Genomic DNA, 20,098 nt, shown 5'->3' with positions numbered 1-20,098 from the left:
TATTGGTGATGCATCTGGTGACTCATGCTGTCTGCAATCTCTGCACTGGAAATCAAATTTCAATACTGGTACCCCGTCGGTTTGAAACCCTTGATGAGTACATCATATCACCGTTTTAAGTCTAATCAAGTTTACTAGACACTGCTACCATATATATGACATCAATGTTAATACCTCATTATCCAGGGTGAGTGGTCCACTATATCATCAATGGCGGTTCATAGGCCAACTCAAAAATCATTGCACATACCAGTCTCCTCTAGAACTTCGCGTTAACCACCACTAATATGACACCAATGTCAACGCTCATGACCCAGGGTGAGTAGTTTGCTTTGTTAATGGATGTGCTTCTCAGGCTAATCCAAAACTACAGCGCCTTTCAGTTCCTCCCCACTCCCAGGATACCTCTCAATCATGCAAATCCACTGATCCTCTTTGGCTCAGCATTACTATGACACCCTACATGGCCGAACCAGAGGAGTTTGTGACTGTGTACGAGGGCAGTATAGAGTTTGAGGAGCTGCAAATGCTATGGTGGATGAGTGCTTTTTATATCTGTATCAAGGAATATTCTATAATATGCCTGCCCAGCGTGATCTAAAACCCCCTTTTTATTGTGTTACTCAGGGCCGCTACATTGGAGTGTTTCCGGCATATCTCTGGTGAGTTTTCATGGTTTCATTGACATTTTTTATACTTAACACCGCCATAGGCATGATGTAAAAATTGAGCTGTGGACACCAGGCAATTATGTTGCTACCTTCTTTGCAGTTCAGTCACTTGTTCTGGGAGAACATAAGGTTCATCGTGCCATCATACTAGGCTTGCAGCCAAGCAGGTGACACACTAGTAGGTTCAACCCATACTTCATTTGGTAGCATTTGCTGACATCTCGTCAGCTTTAGAGTTATGTGGGCATTGCCCAGTCTGTGGTTGGGACTAGTTATGGGAGGATGTTGTACTACGAGAATGCCAAGTACTAGTTGTTTTAGAATAACGCATTAACATGTTTGAGTTCATGGTACCCTGTTATTCACCGGACCTTACTTGGTTCATTTGAGTCACTTCGAACCCCAGACACTACTCAGCTTAATATTGTAGTCATCACTGAGTGTGCACATGATCTCTCATCCTTCAGCTTTCATCTGTTCCTTCATTGATACTTCGCACTGTGTTCATTACCATTCTCATGGCTGACATGCACTTCCTTTGCTGACATGGCATTTGATCGAATGTATATATACAATCTAAGTACCACTCCTCGAAGCTAGGCTAATCATTCAAGAAACTTCTACAGTACTGAACTCACAAGTGCAGTGATACAGTTGTGTACAGTATGCTGTGGGCCACATACATGCTCCGATGCTCCTCTGATGAACGGTACTGGCGATGCACAATAGGTATAAGTGGAATCCCGATCGTGAGTGCCGATGGGCCGTGATGCGCGAACATCGATGCTCTGATCTAAGAGCCTAAGTCAGTGGTCGCAAACACTCCTCCAAAACCAAACAATACCTCGTCCATGCGCACGCCTGCCCTGCACAGAAAATCATTGTTGACACAACAAGAGCCTTCGACTCATCAGCGACACAACACAACCTGCAACCAATTCTGTGTGAACAAGGTCGCACCAAAAAAAACAATGGATACCAGGAAGGGAGCATGTACCTGTTTGAAATGAACGAGAGCATACTCCACCAATCAGCCTTGGGGCAATACAGCCAAACCAGGCATCATGGGGAGGGTGTTTGAGAAATGAACGAGAGCGTACTCCACCAATTGGCCTTGGGGCAATACAGCCAAACCAGGTGTCATGGGAGGGTGTTTGAAAAGAATGTGGAGGAAGGGAGATGTGATACGGCCTTGGGGCAATATGTATGTCAACATCTACAAATACACAAGTACAGGTGCTCGAGGTCCGGGCTTCCATACTTCTCCCAGGTTTCAACAATGAATGTCTACAGACCCTCCTTGTGCCAGGGCATCTTCAATTCAGACTATTGTATGCACTCAGGCAACATCCACAGCACTGAAGAACTTGCAGAAATGGAAGAAGAAACCCAAGCTCAATTTTTACCGCTCAGTCACCTCAGTGCCTTCCCGCCAGCATACCCAATATGAGGTTCATAAAGATGGGTCCATCAGCTATAAGCTGAAGCGTCTTCAACCTCCCAAGAATGCTAAATCAACTGTCAATAATCTTACTCTAACTCGTACTGCACCGACTCTGCATGATGTGCCGTTTTCAATTCCTGAGCCATTTGATGATCTCCCACTCAAAGTATCATTAGACTTTTTAGGCCAACAAAAAAGAAATCGAGCAGCGGGTGTATGTATACTACAATATTCTGAGTCCTCTGGCTTTTTCCTTACCATAGTTATTTAGGATTATCCTTTGTTGATGCGGTTGAAGCATCAAGAATTATTCCTTCGCGAAATAATCCATCTCAAAGGAAGATGTAGTCAAGCCAGTGCTCAGTCTTGCTTGGAATGTGATCATCCCAGCCTGGAGTACCGGTGTGAGGACTGCCTAGGGTCAGAGCTCTATTGCTCAACTTGCATCTTGTTGGCCCATGTGAGCCACCCACTTCATTGATTGTAGGTACGGTTTCATATTTGATTGGGAGAGTAGGACATAAAACTAATATATCATATCAACACAGAGGTGGAACGGTCAATATTTCGAGCGAATCTCACTGAAAACCCTGGGCCTTCACATCCAGCTTGGCCACACCACTGGCCAGGAATGTCTCAATCCTTGTTGTGCATTTAACAATGATTTTGTCATTATCGACACCCACGGTATACACGAAGTGGCCCTTGACTTCTGTGATTGTGCAACAGCCGAAAGCCACATGCAGCTGCTTCAAATATCTTGGTTTCCTTCGACAACATCAGATCCAAAAACCGCTGCAACATTCCGCGTTCTCGAGCAGTATCACCTACTCTCATTTGAGTCAAAAGTATCTACATATGATTTTTATCACACGCTCAGGCGGATGTCTGATAACACTGGCCTACTTCCCGTCAAGGTAAATTCATATTTTCAAGTACCCTTGAAGTTACTCCAGCTTCCCTACAGGATCGATATGAGTCGTTTTTGTGAATGATATGCGAGTGGCGCCATTTGAAGATACTTAAGCGTTCGGGGCGAGGTCATGACCCTAGTGGTATAGATGGGACAGCTGAGGGCGAATGTGCCGTATTGTGCCCAGCATGCCCACACCCAGGGAAGAACCTTCCAGCTGATTGGAAAGATGCCCCTCGACAGTGAGTTTAGAGCGAGCTTCAGTCCGGAGTAGAATTATTGCTAATATAGGTATTGTTAGGTGGTTATATGGATTATTCCTCGCCATTGATGCGAATTTCTGCTTAAAATGCAAGGCTGTCTCCAATGACAATGTTGACCCAAGCCTGAGTCGTGGCTGGGGTTATTTCATGGAGGAAGAGGCTTATAAAGGCTTCTTGCATAGCAGTGCGGACAGCATCCAAGAGGTTAGTTGGTTTTATTTATGCTTTTTGTATATTCACTATTTTTTGCAGAAATCAACATGTTCAAGTCACACCGCTGTCAACATGGCCGATACAAAATCTAACCACGGACTCGCCATTACCGGTTTAGGTACCGTCGACTGTGCTCACCACAATATGAAAAGGCCCAATGCAGTGGGGGATCTCCAAAAGGGTGAAAGGTAAATTGTCATTTGCATTCCACAGTTGGCAATCTAATGTGGGCATGTAGATATATTAACATGGATTATTTGTTCTTTTCAACACTTCGTCATACCATACTCGACACTCTCAACATATCCTATGATATCGCGTGCCAGTGGCACAAAAAATTATGGCACTGTATGAGTGCCTTTCCATTGTCAATGCACCTCTCACATACCGTCAAGACTGTCTCATTTTTTGTGCCGAAGTTCCACTTACCTGCTCATATTGAGCAGTGCCAAACCTCCTTCTCATTCAATTTCAAGAGCAGGGTAGGAAGGACCAATGGAGAAGCACCAGAACATGGCTGGGCCAACATTAACCCTGTCGCTTCAAGCACAAAAGAAATGGGTCCCGGTGCACAGCAAGAAACCCTTGATGACTACTTTGGAGACTCAAATTGGAAAAAGGTTGTTGGACTTGGTGTGTTTATTTTTGTCAAAATAATACATTAATTTACATTTTATCAGGTAGTACTATGCTTCGAAAAATGAAGGATGCGTTGCCAGAGCAAGAGAACCATTGTGAAGCATTCGAGGACCTTAATGACGGCTTGCGAGGCGAATATGGTGCCACCCTTGAACAGTGGAGAGAACAGGTGGAGGCTTGGGAGCATGACGCTGCGCAGCCCAATCCCTTCGAACAAAAGGCAGAAAGTAAGTATGAGATCATGATGGTAATACTTATGTGCTCATCTTGATCCTCTGTATATCACAGGTATCACTATGGCTTCTGTACGACTGGAGCTGGCTAGGGAGGACCAGGTTGACCTTCAAACAGGGACTTACCTTGCCCTACACAAGGACTGCACTCCTAGTGTATTGATCAGTACTGGCTTAGAACTCGAGGAGCAGCAGTGAGTGTCCCAACCATTGCTTATCAGACCTCATTCCTACTTTGATAGATGGCGAATGAAAGCAGACAGAGCTGGCCTTGGAGTTCATGCAACGGACAATCAAGAAGGAAAGATGCTTCAGCGAAGCAACACTCTCCAATGGAGGATCGATGCCTGGGCGAAGATGCAGGAACTATACATGCTGTTTCTCACTGCACTACGTGCGAGTGAGAGCTCAGTATCTAACAATGTGGCCGCTGCACCAGAATCAATCAAGCTCTGCCTGCCATCCCATATCAGCAGGACCGTGCCTTGTGACACCCGTCTCCAAGCCATCGAATGGAAGTTGCGGTATGGGCAAGCTCACAATGCACTCTGCTCTCTACATTTGAACTTACGCGCTCAGACTGCAATCCTCAAGTATAAAGACCGGCACCTTTGTGGACAAGGAGCAAACACACAGGCACAGAATACATTGAAAGCCATTGAAGCAAGGATCGAGGCCGCTGCCAGCACTTACGAGCATGCACATAAATCCCTCATTGTTCTTGCACCACGAGTGAATCAGACCCAGTCTGGGTGGCACTCATCACTGCGGCCGCTAGACTGAGCTGACATCCGCTTGATGACAGACATAATATGGGGAGAATTGGAGGGAACAAGAAAGCTGTCATGGATCTGGAGTATGTGGGGAGCGGCTCTGAACAAGATGGACAAGGACAATACCTTGGAAGGTAGGCAGCTCTTCATTTTTGCTTCCTAGTCAGGCTCATGGTCAATCAGATATGCAAATAGAATGGTGCAAAGCCAGGGCACAGGCGATGCGCTGGGCAGAAGATGTGGAGTTGTTGAAGGAGGAGATGCGAAGGGTTCTGCAATTTTTTGAATGGGATGCCCAGCGCTGGGATGAGCGGAGCCTGGGAAACGCACTACAAGACACAGACACAGACAAGCGCAAGGGACAGACGGTGTATGCCAAACGTCAAGCTGTTTTACGTCGAATTCTTGTGGAGTCCTTCAAGACCAGCTGGGCTGACACCCTGGCTCTGGTGAACACATTCAAAGACATGGACTTAGATAGTACATAAACCTTTGTTATAGTTTCGGTCACCCAATACATGTTAGCAAGAGTAAAATTGGTATCATTTGCAGGCAGGAAACAGTGGGAGGGCGGAAAACAGCAGGAGGGTGGGAAACAGCAGGAGGGCGGGAAACAGCAGGAGGGCGGGAAACAGCAGTAGGGGCACATGAACAAGCGAGGGCAGGTTGATGCATCACAGTAGCAAGGTGATGCATTGGTGCAAGGGTTGGGATGATGCATCGCAGTGCATCAATCTGGAGGACTGCACTGATGCATCATTGGAAGGTGGTACAATTGCACCAATGATGCATCAGTGGAGTGTTGCAGTTGCACTGTTTAATGCATCAGTATGACATGAACCTGTGTTCAGCTTGCCGCCTGGTGCAAGTGTGAGTACTCAGTAGCAGCTAGTGCCAGTAGTGGTGCATAAAGATAAATGTTTGTCCAAACCTACTTCTCTTTCAAACCTACTTCGGAACACAACATAACTTAATTAAATAAGTACCACAACGAAACTTGGAACAAAAACATATTGTCTCGCCTGCAGAATTCCCAGTGTAAAGAAGTCATCTCCCATGTTACACACTGCTGCTAGTGGACACATGCACGCGCTCCTGGAAAGCAATTGAGGTCATGGTGGTTGCTGCATCGGAGTCAGCCACGCGCCGCGCATTGTATTCTCGAACGCCAAGGATCAGGTGTGGTCCCAGCACAAACATCTCTGTGACCGAGAAAATTCAAGCAACACCAGCGAGAATCTGATTTTGCAAGGAATATGGGTCCTATGAAAATGATGAACTGCAGTTGCATGCAGAGGTCAATGATAGATCAACATACCACTGTGATTTTTGGAAGCATCAAAACCAGATTGAAGCTCGAAGCAGCAGCAAAGCTAAGTTAACACGTGTGAAGCTGTATGACATGAACCTGTGTGGTGGTAGGATCTGCTATGAGTAGCAGTCTGCTGAGGCGCTTTAGGTGTTTCAATTTCAAAGATGGTGTTCAAGTCCACGAATTGATGTGCTGCTCAGATGCCGAAGGCCTTAAAGCTGTTGGTCTCGCATCCATATTAGGCAATGGAACTTCGTGCACCCCTGCGCCATTATATCTTCCAGGAATTCACCATGGGGCCACCTATGTGTCTCACATCACTAACTTTCTGACTTGTATGGAGCACTGCCAGCGCACACCACCAGAAAGTCTCTACTGTGAAATTGTACATAGTTTGCATGTATGGAAAACCAGACAACTATTGAGTGGGAATAACATGTAGCAGGAGCGCAACACCTTGCATCAGGAAAAACCTCCTAAGCTAATTAGAAGTTTTTAGAACTAATGCTGCAATATTATGTCTAAATTTTCCAAATTCAAGTTTTAGCAGATTTAGATCGCTTTTTTTACCCCCTGATAAAATAACAAGGATGAGAAAGAATTTGAAGTTATTTGAAAACATTATCGTACATTGTAGAGTTAACTTGTTTGATTTTAGACATCAGTAAATTCACACATTCCTTAGCACAGCTTATTTTGAAAATTAAAACTTATTTTTGACTTATTTATATTCATTCACTTGCCTTTTAGTTTGATAAGTCGAATAAGGAAGCACGTGGTATTCATGTGGCGAAAAGCAGCGCAAGGCAAGATCAGATACCAAAGCCAAAACAAGCGCTGCAAGCAACATATCATTACAGATCTCCCCCTAGTACTAACAATTCAAACTCTAAACTTGTCTAAACCAACATCTCAAATGCAATCTGGTATGTCCTTCAGCTCATTGTTTGTTTGTTAATAGACACTGGAATGACAGACAATCTATGGTGGCCTCCAAACCAAGATCGATGGACTCAGACGTGCATTGTGGGTGGGAGTGAAAGTGCCGGTGGACAGAGGCAGCGGCTCGTGCACTGGCAGAGGTGAATGCGAATGTGGAATGGCAGGTGGACTCAGAGGTCCTGCTGGGGTTGTGGGAGAGAGTGAAGAGGTGGTTGGGGCGCAAGGATCAAAACAGAATGTGTTGTTTGAGTGCGGCATGACTGCAGATTAAGGTGAGCGGAAATCTTACAACAGATGAGCTGCAAGCTTACTGATCTTGAAGTCGATGTTATCGTCTTGGCGATTCGGCGTCTGGGAGATGTGGAATGGACTCCAAATTATCGTGCCCACCTTTAAGTAGCCTTTGAACCGATTGTTAATGAAAACGGACTGCTTTTATGACCTTCTCTGAGGTGCAATGTGCAATAGCATAGTAGTCCACCCTGCCCTTGTCATCCTGGGCATTGACACTGACTGTTACGGTTGTCTATGACACCTTTGATTTTCCTTTTCACCTTTCACATCTTCACCTCTTCACATTGACACCATGTCACAGTGTCACCATTTCCTGATATCACCCTATCTAGGGTTACTCTCCGACTTCACCATATCACAGGTGCACACCCCTATTCATTGATCTGTGATCAATCTCGATCTATCCTCGGCAAGTCCTTGGATATTACTTACATGCTGATACCTAGTGTATTCTCATAGACCCTTAACATGCATACACCATGTGTATTCCCATGGACACTTATCTATACTTATATGGACATATTACTTACTTACCCTAGACCCTGGACCCTGACTTACTATCGTATATAAGCAGGTCGTAGTCTCGATGATTCCTCATCTTGACCTACGCTGGAATTACCCAGATACATCTTCAGACTACTAGTTAGACACTAGTGAATCCACCTTGATTCCTTTGACTTCTCTAGAGTGCCACCTCCAGTAGATTGATTGACTTGAAACTTCCTCTGATTACCATCAGCATAACACTGACCTGAGCATTAAAATTCGCCTCCCTCTCGGTCACCACAACAGCCTGAATCAAGATAGGTGTCCATCTGCCATAGCACGCCTCTTGCAGAGAATGAACTCCGTGGAGATGTCCGGGAGAGATGAGCGAGATCCAGAGCAGGAGATGAGGTAGTAATCTTGTGTTTCAGTCGGTGTTAGTTTAGAGTAATATAAAATGCAAGAACAATACCCTGTTGGCATAGGACACAAATTTGTCCTCATTGGAGGTTGGGAGATGCCTCATTGCATCTAGGAAACATGAGAAAGGTAAACCGAGCTCAGAGATCACTTACTGTGCAGCAGGCTGAGCAGTAAATCGGATTGCGCAGAGTTATGATGGCAGTGGCATGAAGGGCTGGCAACAGTACTGATTCCTGCAATACACCTCACCTCCTCTGCCTGCTCGGCTGCGTCGAGGGGGAACAGCTTACCATCCATAGAGGACATGACCTCCTTGAACGACACTGTGCGTTGCTGACCACCTGAAGGCTTTGGTGTGGTGTCATTGTGGAGCGGTTTTGGGGATGTGAGGCCACGCTTGGGTGGAGTTGTGCTCAAATTCATGGGTCACATGAAGTTGTACTGAAATGGATCTTTGTCGTGCCTCAACAAGCACCTTTCTAGCCATGCCTGCGACAATTTACCATAAGATACAGTGTGATGTTGAGCCATCGAGAACCTCACCTGCGTGGAACACTGTAGAAGAGCGAGCTCTGCCTCTTCATGCTTATGAACATCTGCTATCTGCCTTCTCTCTTCCTCTACAGCTATCTCCTCCTCGTGATGGCAAATAGTGCAAAGTCGCTCGGTGTGTAGATGCTGCTTTTCTTCTTCCCAAACCCTTTTGCACATGCACAAGCATTGTCTTCACTGAACCTCCTCCCATTTCTGTTGCTGTCTCCGTTGAGTTTCCTGGACTTCATCTATCCGAGGATCATTGTCCAAGGTGACATTGATCCCTTTAAGTTTAAGAAGCAGAATCTTAGCAAGACGGGTATCATTCAACATGTAAGCCATGTGGACTTGGTCCTCGAGTGATTGGGGGGGGGTGAGGGAGGGGAGTCATATGAGTCAAGAGAGATAGAAGAGGGTGCTGATGATTCAGCGGACCCTGAAGGAGTTGGGGATAAAGAGCGGGTGGATTATTTTGCGCATAACGGGCTGGTGAGAAAGTGCTTGGTTGACGTACTGTGTTTGGTACTGGAACGGGACTTGTGATCATTACTATATGAGAAGGGTTCAGAGGGATGATTGGGAATGGAGAGGATGACATTGGGGGAGATGGAAACCGGTGTGGGAGTGAGTCCAAGTAGCCGTGCACCTTCTGTTGTTCAAGTGTGTGCATTTGATCCTCGACTCTTGAGACTGATGAAAGGCGTGCTTTGGAAGTGGAAGTGGAGGATCTTCTACTTTGTTGTTGCCCTGTAGGGGTTGTAGTGTTAGGTGTAAACCAGGGGTTGTGGGGAGTAGCACTACAGCGTAGATGAACATCAATCAAAGGAACAAATACATACTACTTACTCTTCGGTGGTCCCTTCTGCAATCAGTGACAAACTAACATTGAAACTCCTCCCATCCTGTTCAGAGTGATAATGCGACATCAAAAGGCGCACTCTGAGGGGACAACTGCTGAGGAGAGGGCATACCTTGCAGAGTATGTCCAAAGGTGAGACCTCAATCTACAAATGATCAATTGAGTGCTACCTTCATGAAGCGAAATTCAACTGACCAATTATCAGGTAACAGAACTTGCACGTTGGGCTCCACATGATGACTCTTCATGTACATAGCCTCGAAGTGAGGCTTGTTAAGAGGGGAGACACATTGAGAAGTTAAATATTCTATTGGGATCTGACTGTTAAAACAGATCAAAAATTGAATTGAAGACCTACCTATGCCATACATGGCGGTCAGGAGGCTATCTTGAAGGCGTGGTGATCAGCGAACTTGTTGACATAAAATGAGCAGAAAGAATCAATGGAATGGTAGAACTTGAGGCCATGAGGGATGTACTCCGAACTGTATATAGGTATCAGGTTTGCTGCACGGAACACTGTCTCAATATGAATAACAGCAAGGTTCCGGGAACCATCCTCATGGAAACTGGGGCAGACCATCCACATGCCAGTGTCTTCGTCAGCACAATCATTAATCTTCTCAAACCATTGAATGAGAGCGCATGGATATACTTCCCAGTTGTGATTGAAAGAAAAGAAGCATATGATTCTTGCAACTTCGAGTCCTTGCATGCCTTGAGCATCCAAATCAGTGTTGATGAGCACACAGTCATTGCATGGGTGCTCGTTTCTCCAGAGTGGACATGCATGGATATGTTCCCGTCGCATGCCACCAGTACCACTCAGATTGCTGGGAGCAAAGAAAGTTGCAGCAGCAGAATTGAAGACCTGGAGCTTGCCTTCATTCTGAGGCAAGCTACCAGTTGGGACATCTGCAGGATCGTGGGGATCATCTCGGTTGAGCTGAGTGAACAAAAAGTATTGAATGAGGTGTCGCAGATCTGGAACAGCAACTTCATGTGCTAATGCTGCTACTGTTCATGCCTGTTTTCATTCTGTATGATATAATAGTTAGCATCGAGATTTGACGCTGCATGGTATCACTTACAAGGAGTTTTAGCAAGCACTACATAAGCAAGTACTGTTGTACCATCAACTATCTCACTGTCATCAATCTCAATGACTGGTTGCGGTTCAATGGCATGGGCATCTGGTTGTGGTGCAATAGGAGGGACAGCCTGTTCATCTTCATCCAGTGCTGTATGTTGCTGTTTGAGTATGCAAGAAGACAATCAGAGAAAGAAATCTTATTGAGAGTGGCTAAAGCACTGCACCTAAGCCTAGTCGTCCTTGTCCTCATCCTGTGAAAAAGGCTGCGAAAGCCCCAGAGACTACCGACTTGACTATGGCTGCCGATAAGGCTGTTGGTGTCATAGGCAATGGTGGCAGGGCTGATAAATCAGCAGCCAATGCCAATATTGAGCATCCTGGGAGTGAAGAAGATGAGGAGTTGGAGGTGCAGATGCCAGGAGCACACAAAAAGAAGGGAAAGAGGATGGTGATACCAGTGAAAACACTTGTGAGAGATGTGATTGACTCTGTGGTGGGTGCCCTTATCACTAGTGAATCAACACAGGCACGTGATGATGATAAGTTGTCTGACTTGGATGTGTAAGGCATTTACAGCTCTTTGCATAAAGGATGGCAGTGGCTTGAAATTTTTGTTCAATTAGGAAATGTTAGACTTAGTGAAATTTTACTCATCATACACTCACACCCCCTGTAAATCATTATCATCATGCCATTTATAACTATTTATGCCTTCAAAAAACACAAGAGCCTGCTAGAGCACGACAGTAACCTTTATTCTAATGGCTCTGATGAGGACAATACTCAAATCAAAGAACTTTCGGAGGAAGGGGACTTGGAAGATCATGAACAGACTGAGCCTATGATGCATGTGATGAACTCGGCACAGAGAGTCTCATTGCATTCATTGGCAATGCAATTGAGTTTCTTTTAGCTCACATCAGCACATTCAAGCTCACGAAATGGACGGATATGAATTGGTTTGTTGCAAGGAGGTGCATGAGCTGGTCCAAAAATAATCAGGATACTGCCTCATGAGACGAAGTAGGCAATCAATATCTTCATGATTGAAAGCACACAGATGACCACGCATTGTTGTGCTAGGCTGACAGTTCATGACAATGTCAGCCTGAGAGCCTCAAGATCCGAAACCAAGTGCATTCGGAGAATCCACAGCAACCAAGGATGTTGCAAAGGCTTGGAAGGTTTTGTTCATGGAGTCAGATTGCTGCAAGTTTGACATTGCGACTAATCCTGTGAAATCCCATGTTGTGAAGATGATACTGATGGTAATACAATGTTGACACAATGCGTCCTTAGGTTACACAAGCAAAATTTCACTAAGTCTAAACACTTCCTAATTGAACAAAAATTCCACGCCACTGCCATCCTTTATGCAAAGAGCTGTAATTGTTTTAACCATGAGGATCCATCTGACCGAAACATCTTTTTTTTTCAATCTTATGGTCTATGATAACGATGATAGCTCTCTGCCGGGTTCTAAAAAATTCAGTCATACTTGTTGTATTCTGAATTGGAGGACACATATTCCCATTGGTGGTTCAAAGCCATCCTCCAACTTGAAACACAGAGCTTCTGGAGTGCCTTCTGCTATCTCTAGTACCACTCCCTCCTCTAAGCTTACTAGGGGGAGCACTATGAGTAGTGGTGGTGCCTTACTCACACCTATCGATACTCCCGATGCTGGGGCCAACAATGTGTCAGATCTTTTTACAACCCTGTTTGCAGATGATGAATTAACCGATTCAGTCGAGCGCTCTCAAGGACTTGCTCGTATGTCAAAATTAAAGGCTGCTCAGGTGAGTCCAACCATCTAGTTTATTTCCATGTGCTAACTGCGTTTCCAGGGTGTCAAAATTTCTTGGAAGGTCTCAGAGAATTCTCTACTTCAAATGAAGTTAGCCCATCGCAACGCCAATCTGGCACCCAAGCAGCTCGACCCGATTGAGCCTGATGTCACCGCTGATGATGGTGCCTTCAATCTCATGGACAATGATCTTGAAACAAATGCGAAGACCGCTCCTCTAGTAACTTCCCTTGTTGACTATGATTCCAATACCAATAGGGAATCTGATCTTGAACCTCCTCCTTCTGTGCAGGTTCCCAAAGGATACTATGATGCCAACCTCCGGCCTCCACGTCTCGCTCCATCCTACACATCCTGCCCTACCGGTGTCAAGCGCAAACTCGTAGATGCTGAGCATGACTTAACTGATGATGACTTGATTGAGGACAATCTATTCAAGGACAACCTCATGATCACAGATGATTTTGCGATTGAGGATGACCTCATGTTGATGGATGTGATTGAGGATGACCTCATGATCATGGATCATGTAGCCAATGAAGACTCACCCTCCTCCGAAATTGAATTTGTGGCTCATGTCAAGCCTGTGGTCAAGACCGAGTACAAACCAGTGCCCTTGCAGGTAACTTCTATGGTAGTGTGCTTCGGGTTCAAATATTTGAATTCTACTGACTACAAAATTTATAGACTGGCATCAGCATCAAATGCAATGCCCCTGCAGCAAAGCAGCTGAAGTCTTCTCGCAGTGTGTCCAGCATCCCAAGTACCATGAAACCTCAGGCTGGTCCCATGAATCCCTTAGAGGTGACAGTGGAGATCCTCCCCCATTCTTCATATAGGATCAAGCACCTTCCTGGATGCCCTCAGGCAGTGGCTAGGTGGAGTGCCATTTTCATCCCTACTCTCATTTCTGCTATCGGAGATCAGGATGAAGTCTGGGGTCGTATCGAGTCGGAAGCAATGTTCCATGTTACTATACAGGACACCTGGAATGTGGTCTATGAAGATATCCCCCATACCGTCACGAATGATGGACCTGTTATGGCTATAGTGAGTAATTTTTGACGCTATTCATGTCTGACATTTCTTTTTCTTAGGCTCTCCAATGGCTATCAGAGTGGCGCAATTGCATTGGCTCCACGGCTGTCACAGTACACATGCTGTGCTTATTTCTTCTGACCGACGGCATGCAGCTCAAGTTCCGACCATCCCGATGACAGATGCAGTGAGTATTCTGCCCTGGTTCCTGTCATTCCTGTCCAATCAACTGCACTCCCATGTAGGGGTGAGTGAGCTTCTTGACCCGCCCGTTGATTCAATATAATGACTACCACAGTTGTGAGTCTGTTAGGAGTGTGTGATACTCTGAGGCTGATCACTAACTCAATTTGTCAGGCTTCAACATATATGTCACAATAGAGTGGACAAATGTCGTCGTGCCTGCAATGATAGGTGGTGAGCTACCCAGCTGCAATCTCTCAGTGATATTGGTTTACTGATATATCATGCAAGTCATCATGATGGCTCGGTTGTATGCCATGTATCAGTGATCCTGAACAGTGTTGATACTTCTCATTATTGTCTTGCTAGCTGTCACCATCACCAGTGGAGTGATCTGCGAAATGGTAACTGGGCATGCCTCAGGGGGTAAGCTCAATTTTGGATGGAATACTGGAGACCACAAGGCTCATTGACGAATGCCAGAGGTGTACATTCTCTTCGGCACCTATGAATGTGCTATTGACTATGTGGAAAGTGACCCACTTCTGATGCCCATAAATTGGATACTCATCATTGTATGGGAGGTCCTTGTACTGTGGCTCACAGTCTGGATTGCTGTAAAACATTTCCATGAACTGAGACAATCATCTGCAGGAGGGATTATCAGGGACTGTTTCACAGTGTTGATGAGAACTCGCATGGTCTACTTTGCGAGGTGAACTCATAATGTGAATGTGGTTATCCTTTTTTGCTGAAGCTTCACAAATGTCAACTTAGCTTTGCTGCTGCTTCGGGCCTCCAGCTGGTTTTTATGCTTTCAACAATCTCAGCGGTATGTCAATCTATCATTGACCTCTGCATGCAACTGCAGTTCATCATTTCCATAGGACCAATATTCCTTGCAAAATCAGATTGTTTGTGCTGGGACCACACCTGATCCTTGGCGTTTGAGAATACAATGCCTGGCGAGTGGCTGACTCCGATTCAGCAATCACCATGACTTCAATTGCTTTCCAGGTGTGCATGCATGTGTCCACTAGCAGCAGTGTGTAACACTGGAGATGACTTCTTTACACTGGGAATTCTGCAGGTGAGAGAATATGCTTTTGTTCTAAGTTTCATTGTGGTACTTATTTAATTAAGTTATGTTGTGTTCCGAAGTATGTTTGAAAGAGAAGTAGGTCTGGAGAAACATTTATCTTTATGCACCACTACTGGCGCTAGCTGCTACAGAGTACTCACACTTGCACCAAGTGGCAAGCTGAAACCACGTAAAATGTCTTGCAACCAGTCCTCATCTTACCTATTCCCCACCCAAGCGCCTGGATTACTCGATAGCTGAGATGTAGCCAGACTCCTACCCATCGTGTGGGGAGGTGAGTCTACATACTAGAGTAGCCACTTTGTCAATAGAACCATATAATTATATAATCATTTTAAGCGACAATTTTTGAGACTACCTCCCCACTGGCGACTGGCATAACTTGTTGTGGTGCCAATTGTTGGCCTTGTTTGTCCCCTGCCTGGAGAGCGCAGAAATCATACGCGACCCCTAAAGGGATGCTCAATTCTAAAATGTCGTTGTCGCAGAGTGTCCTCATCCTAATCCTCACTGTACAGTAGCTACCTAAACCTTTTCATGTAGCAGTATCCCTAAACCTTTCAATATAGTATCAGCACTAAACCTTATCATATTGTAGCATTACTAAACCTTTCCATTTAGTATTGCTAAACTGCTCCTAAATCAGATTCTTTTGAATATTTCAACATGTCTCACTAGTACTGAAGATACTGTATGAAAAATCATGACTCAAATATTGCCAGAGAAAAGCAAACACTAGGTGACAAAACTACATGAAAAGGTTTAGGAGTTATGATAAGGTTTAGTGCTGATACTATATTGAAAGGTTTAGGAGCACTACTACATGAAAAGGTTTAGGGATACTGCTACATGAAAAGGTTTAGGTAGCTACTGTACAGTGAGGATTAGGATGAGGACACTCTGCGACAACGACATTTTAGAATTGAGCATCCCTTTAGGGGTCGCGTATGATTTCTGCGCTCTCCAGGCAGGGGACAAACAAGGCCAACAATTGGCACCACAACAAGTTATGCCAGTCGCCAGTGGGGAGGTAGTCTCAAAAATTGTCGCTTAAAATGATTATATAATTATATGGTTCTATTGACAAAGTGGCTGCTCTAGTATGTAGACTCACCTCCCCATGCGATGGGTAGGAGTCTGAGATGTAGCAGTAATTCCCGCAGAGCCTGTGCTATTATTCGAGCTGAAGCAACCGCATATTTCAGTGGTGAAGACAGGTCATGAGCCTGGAAAGCGTGATGGAGCTTCCACCATTCAAAGCTTGATCAAAGCTCTAGATGCTGAACTCGTCGTTGAGGCTACCATCGGTGCGTGGCTAGCGATCGAGAAAGATTAAATCAAAATACCGACCATCCAAATGCCAATCTCACTTCTGCTTTTCCCGTAGAAAACATTGATATTCGAGCATCCAATAGCGAGCAAGGCCAAAAGAATGACTGAAGCCCATAGATATAGGCCATTCCTTCATGACAAACTTGTTCCTGAAGTTGGTGCCATGTCTTGTGCAGTGGCAAAATGTGCATGCCACTGATAACTCACCTACAAAACAGCCAACCATGAATGACACCAACTTGGATGGGAATGACATTCATTAAGGTGGGAGCAATGACATTGCAGGACAATGTAACTCACACGGTCATTGTCGTGGCATCGACAAAGGGGCCCAAAGTTATCAACATAGAATGCATAGACTCCGGAAGAGAGCCTGATTGTGGAGGATCAACCAAACTTTCAGTGTATGTCTCTGCTATGATTTGTTTCACAGTACCCTTGTTTTTTGGGGGGTGCTACTGTTGCTCATGCTGGTCTATCATTGTCTGATGAGGTGTCCCGGTCGCCCTAGAAGATCTATGAGGTAAAAAGGGGGAGAAATAGGATTATGGAGAGATATACGGCTGGCGCCAATTACTCCTCATCTTCACCCTCCTATTTACTTCTCCACAGGCTTCTTTATCATGATCGATGATGCAGCAGGGACTAGAATCCACGTCGTCAGATTTCGTGATCATGGTGAGCGTTGTAGTAAATGAACAAATAGTTGCTTTTACCCCAGTCAGACACGGATGGGGTGGACACTGCTGGATAGTGCTATGGTACAAGTACGTGAGTGTACAATAAGGTAGGGTCACTACAAAATCAACCAACCTCACGTGACAAATGTATTGAAAGTGTGACAGAATTGCAAAACTGATGAAGGCTCTAGGATAACATGAGGGAGAGAAAATTGGAAACCTGTGGATGATAGAGCACACTATATAGTACAGTTCACAGGGACCCAATTCATTAAAAAGTGCATGTAGTGTAACTTATGGACATTAGATGGGATTGTGGCATTTATCAAAGTAAGATTGCCAAGAACTTTGCACCACCGTTGGCCAGCGATTGCGTTCCACCTCATCCGGTTCCATTGAGTGCATGTGTCAGTAAGTATTGCTACTGGTGTTCAAAGAGTCAAACTCACACAGTTACAGGTTTTCGAACCGGTCCTTACAGTTCCTAGACACATATCGGAAAGGTCTGAATGGAAAGCAAGCAGCATGGGCAAACAGGAAATATTGAGGTCACCACACTCTTCCAGACAGTATTTTACAAGAACTTGGTGACAACCAGATCACATAGACTCATAGTTAATAGCTACTAAGTAGTACATACACTTGACACTTTGCTACTTACATACATTCATAAGTACATATACCTTACATCTAATACATCTGATCTCCTTGCATGGCCAGTGGCGCCGCCTGTGCCTCCACTGTGTCCCGCATCTCGTCAGCTGTCACACCATGTCACGGTTGGTTGGTTTTGTAGTGGCCCTACCTTAGTACCAAACACCTACCAAACACCTGCTTCCGAAAACCCACGGGTTCACTCTGCTCATCGCCGTCGCTTGCATGAACAGGCAGCCTCGGCAGACTGTTTGTAATCATACTCCAAGGAGATCCTACCCCAATAATCGTCGATGTATCATCGCTTGGCATAGCGAAGCACGAGAACTAACTCAACCAATCACCCCGTAACATCAACCTCGAACGGCCGCCTGTGCTATCTGCCGATCACCCTATACCACTAACCAATCCCACCATACCACAGCCATGAAACAGCAGGGGAATATCTCAGTATGCCCGTTGAGAGGCCATCTCTGCCATCTATATTGCTGTTGAACTTCATCAACTGACTTCCCACGCACAGCTTTTGTATCCTTCGATTCGCTCAGATCAGAGGATGCTGAGCATGAGGGAGCATGCAGAAAAGGTTCTCGATAAGATGGTGCGCGACCCGATATGCTGTATAGTATGGATTCTAATAATAGATGAACAGGTTGACTCCGAATGCAAATGTAAATGCATGACGTGATTCAACTCTGAGCAAGCTTACTATCAGCCATACAACTCGAACTTCCTACAAGTCCTCGCCACCCATCCTATTTAGCAGTATCCGAAACACTGATGACATTAACTGCATGATCCATTTATTTGTACGTGGGTGTTTTTGCATCAGATTTCATCAGAGTTGCGAGCGTGACCTTGTTTAGGCCAGGAGACGCTCATAAGGCGCGGCTTATCTTCCTGTTATGAGCGATGATCACGTTTAGATGATCAATGTTTGATGAAATCATTCAAATGTGCGTGTACAGTAAGTCCGGCTTCCTGCTCCGCCATCAAGTCTTCTTTGTTCTCCAGTGCCCTCTCATTTTTGTTCTCAATATAGGGATGGGCGTCGAATATTCGCCAGATATCAGCTACGGATGATGCATCAGGATGTATCTGCCTCCGGACATCGATGAGTCGTCATCGTCATATAATCTTCTTGGCTTGAGCTACTCCGCTTTAGCTAAAGGCAACCTGGCTTTCATTTGGTTGGGGCGCTGGTGGTAGTATAAATTTCAGCATCTCTGTTTTCCTATGTGATAGGACTGATATCCACACTTTCGGCGATCATAGATTGTTCTCCTCCGGGATCTACATCAATTTTGAATGATGTCCGCGTCGTCTGCGGCACTGTCCATATGCGCTCCGATCCGAGAAGATGGTTCAGAAGCTGCATGACAAACGAAGAGGTTTTAGTTGAGTACAAGGGCTGCCCACAAGTAGATGGATTCGTTCTCGTTAACGACAGTGCCCTATGCAACGTTCCCAGATTCCAAATGAGCACCTACATATATACGATCGATCGATCTTGGTTTTTGATATTCGAGAGGCTATGATTGGGTGTTTGCCGCTGTTCGACCAGGTCTTTTATAGTATGGACAATTATGAAGATGCTGATTGTCATTGCAATGCAGTAATCTAAGGTGCATCAGAAATGGGAGTTGGCTGAGTGAGAATAACCTTACAGCTGTGTGCGAAACTGATGAGATTCATCATGAAAATTTTGGTGCGTGCGTGACAAAAAAGGAAATCCCCTTGTAAACCATTCGGACGACGTTTGACGCCAGTAGATATCAAAAACGACGAACTTTTACCTTGTTCCATCGCCTATACGACATGGTTAACAGATGGATAAGAAAAGATATGAAAGAATGTGCACTTATCCTCTGGGATCAGGGTTGGAGCTTGAGGATATCTGCGAGGTGCTCGGTGTTTCTCGGGCCAGCTGCTTTCATTGGCGAAAGATCTTTGAAGAACTCGGCACTGTTGTTAGGCGGCCTAGGCCCCCTTCTCCACTCGTCGGCCGCACACGAATAATCACACGAGCACTCATGACAGCGATTGAAGGCCTCTATGCCGAAGATTCAGACCTAAAGCTTGCACGTGGCTTGCAGTAGAGTTCTACGATTTGTGATTCGTCATAATGTAGGCTGTTCAACAGCTGCAACTGCAGTCAGTTTTGGGTTGTCTGGCTGGGATTTTGATTGTTGGCCCATTTTCTTTTGATT

At 45.2% G+C, this 20,098-nt stretch overlaps 4 protein-coding genes across 4 annotated transcripts; 3 read left to right on the top strand and 1 right to left on the bottom strand.

Annotated features, from left to right (window-relative positions):
* Positions 1 to 287: 287 nt before the first annotated feature.
* EDB91DRAFT_1086704 (uncharacterized protein) lies at positions 288 to 983 on the top strand (the record flags this gene model as incomplete). The annotated part of the gene is made up of 5 exons (XM_041316092.1): positions 288 to 318; positions 384 to 542; positions 566 to 662; positions 713 to 800; positions 906 to 983. 5 exons carry the CDS (start codon positions 288 to 290, stop codon positions 981 to 983), a joined length of 453 nt encoding a protein of 150 aa, XP_041171494.1.
* A 2,123-nt stretch (positions 984 to 3,106) lies between these two features.
* On the top strand, positions 3,107 to 5,637 carry EDB91DRAFT_1061499 (uncharacterized protein; the record flags this gene model as incomplete). The annotated part of the gene is made up of 8 exons (XM_041314451.1): positions 3,107 to 3,270; positions 3,330 to 3,495; positions 3,544 to 3,692; positions 3,743 to 4,141; positions 4,189 to 4,370; positions 4,432 to 4,570; positions 4,619 to 5,128; positions 5,268 to 5,637. The coding sequence occupies 8 exons, from the start codon at positions 3,107 to 3,109 to the stop codon at positions 5,635 to 5,637; spliced, it is 2,079 nt and encodes a 692-aa protein (XP_041171493.1).
* Positions 5,638 to 10,375: 4,738 nt separating this feature from the next.
* EDB91DRAFT_1061496 (uncharacterized protein) lies at positions 10,376 to 10,810 on the bottom strand (the record flags this gene model as incomplete). Its single annotated transcript, XM_041314450.1, has 1 exon — positions 10,376 to 10,810. The coding sequence occupies one exon, from the start codon at positions 10,808 to 10,810 to the stop codon at positions 10,376 to 10,378; it is 435 nt and encodes a 144-aa protein (XP_041171492.1).
* A 1,919-nt stretch (positions 10,811 to 12,729) lies between these two features.
* On the top strand, positions 12,730 to 14,116 carry EDB91DRAFT_1254229 (uncharacterized protein; the record flags this gene model as incomplete). Its single annotated transcript, XM_041323781.1, has 4 exons — positions 12,730 to 12,891; positions 12,940 to 13,521; positions 13,587 to 13,949; positions 13,997 to 14,116. The coding sequence occupies 4 exons, from the start codon at positions 12,730 to 12,732 to the stop codon at positions 14,114 to 14,116; spliced, it is 1,227 nt and encodes a 408-aa protein (XP_041171491.1).
* Between the last annotated feature and the right edge of the window lie 5,982 nt (positions 14,117 to 20,098).

The sequence above is a fragment of the Suillus paluster genome (genome assembly GCF_016628075.1).
Source record: "Suillus paluster strain FC165 chromosome Unknown EDB91scaffold_102, whole genome shotgun sequence".
Lineage (NCBI taxonomy): Eukaryota > Fungi > Basidiomycota > Agaricomycetes > Boletales > Suillaceae > Suillus > Suillus paluster.
This window is presented reverse-complemented; position numbering and strand designations above follow the sequence as displayed.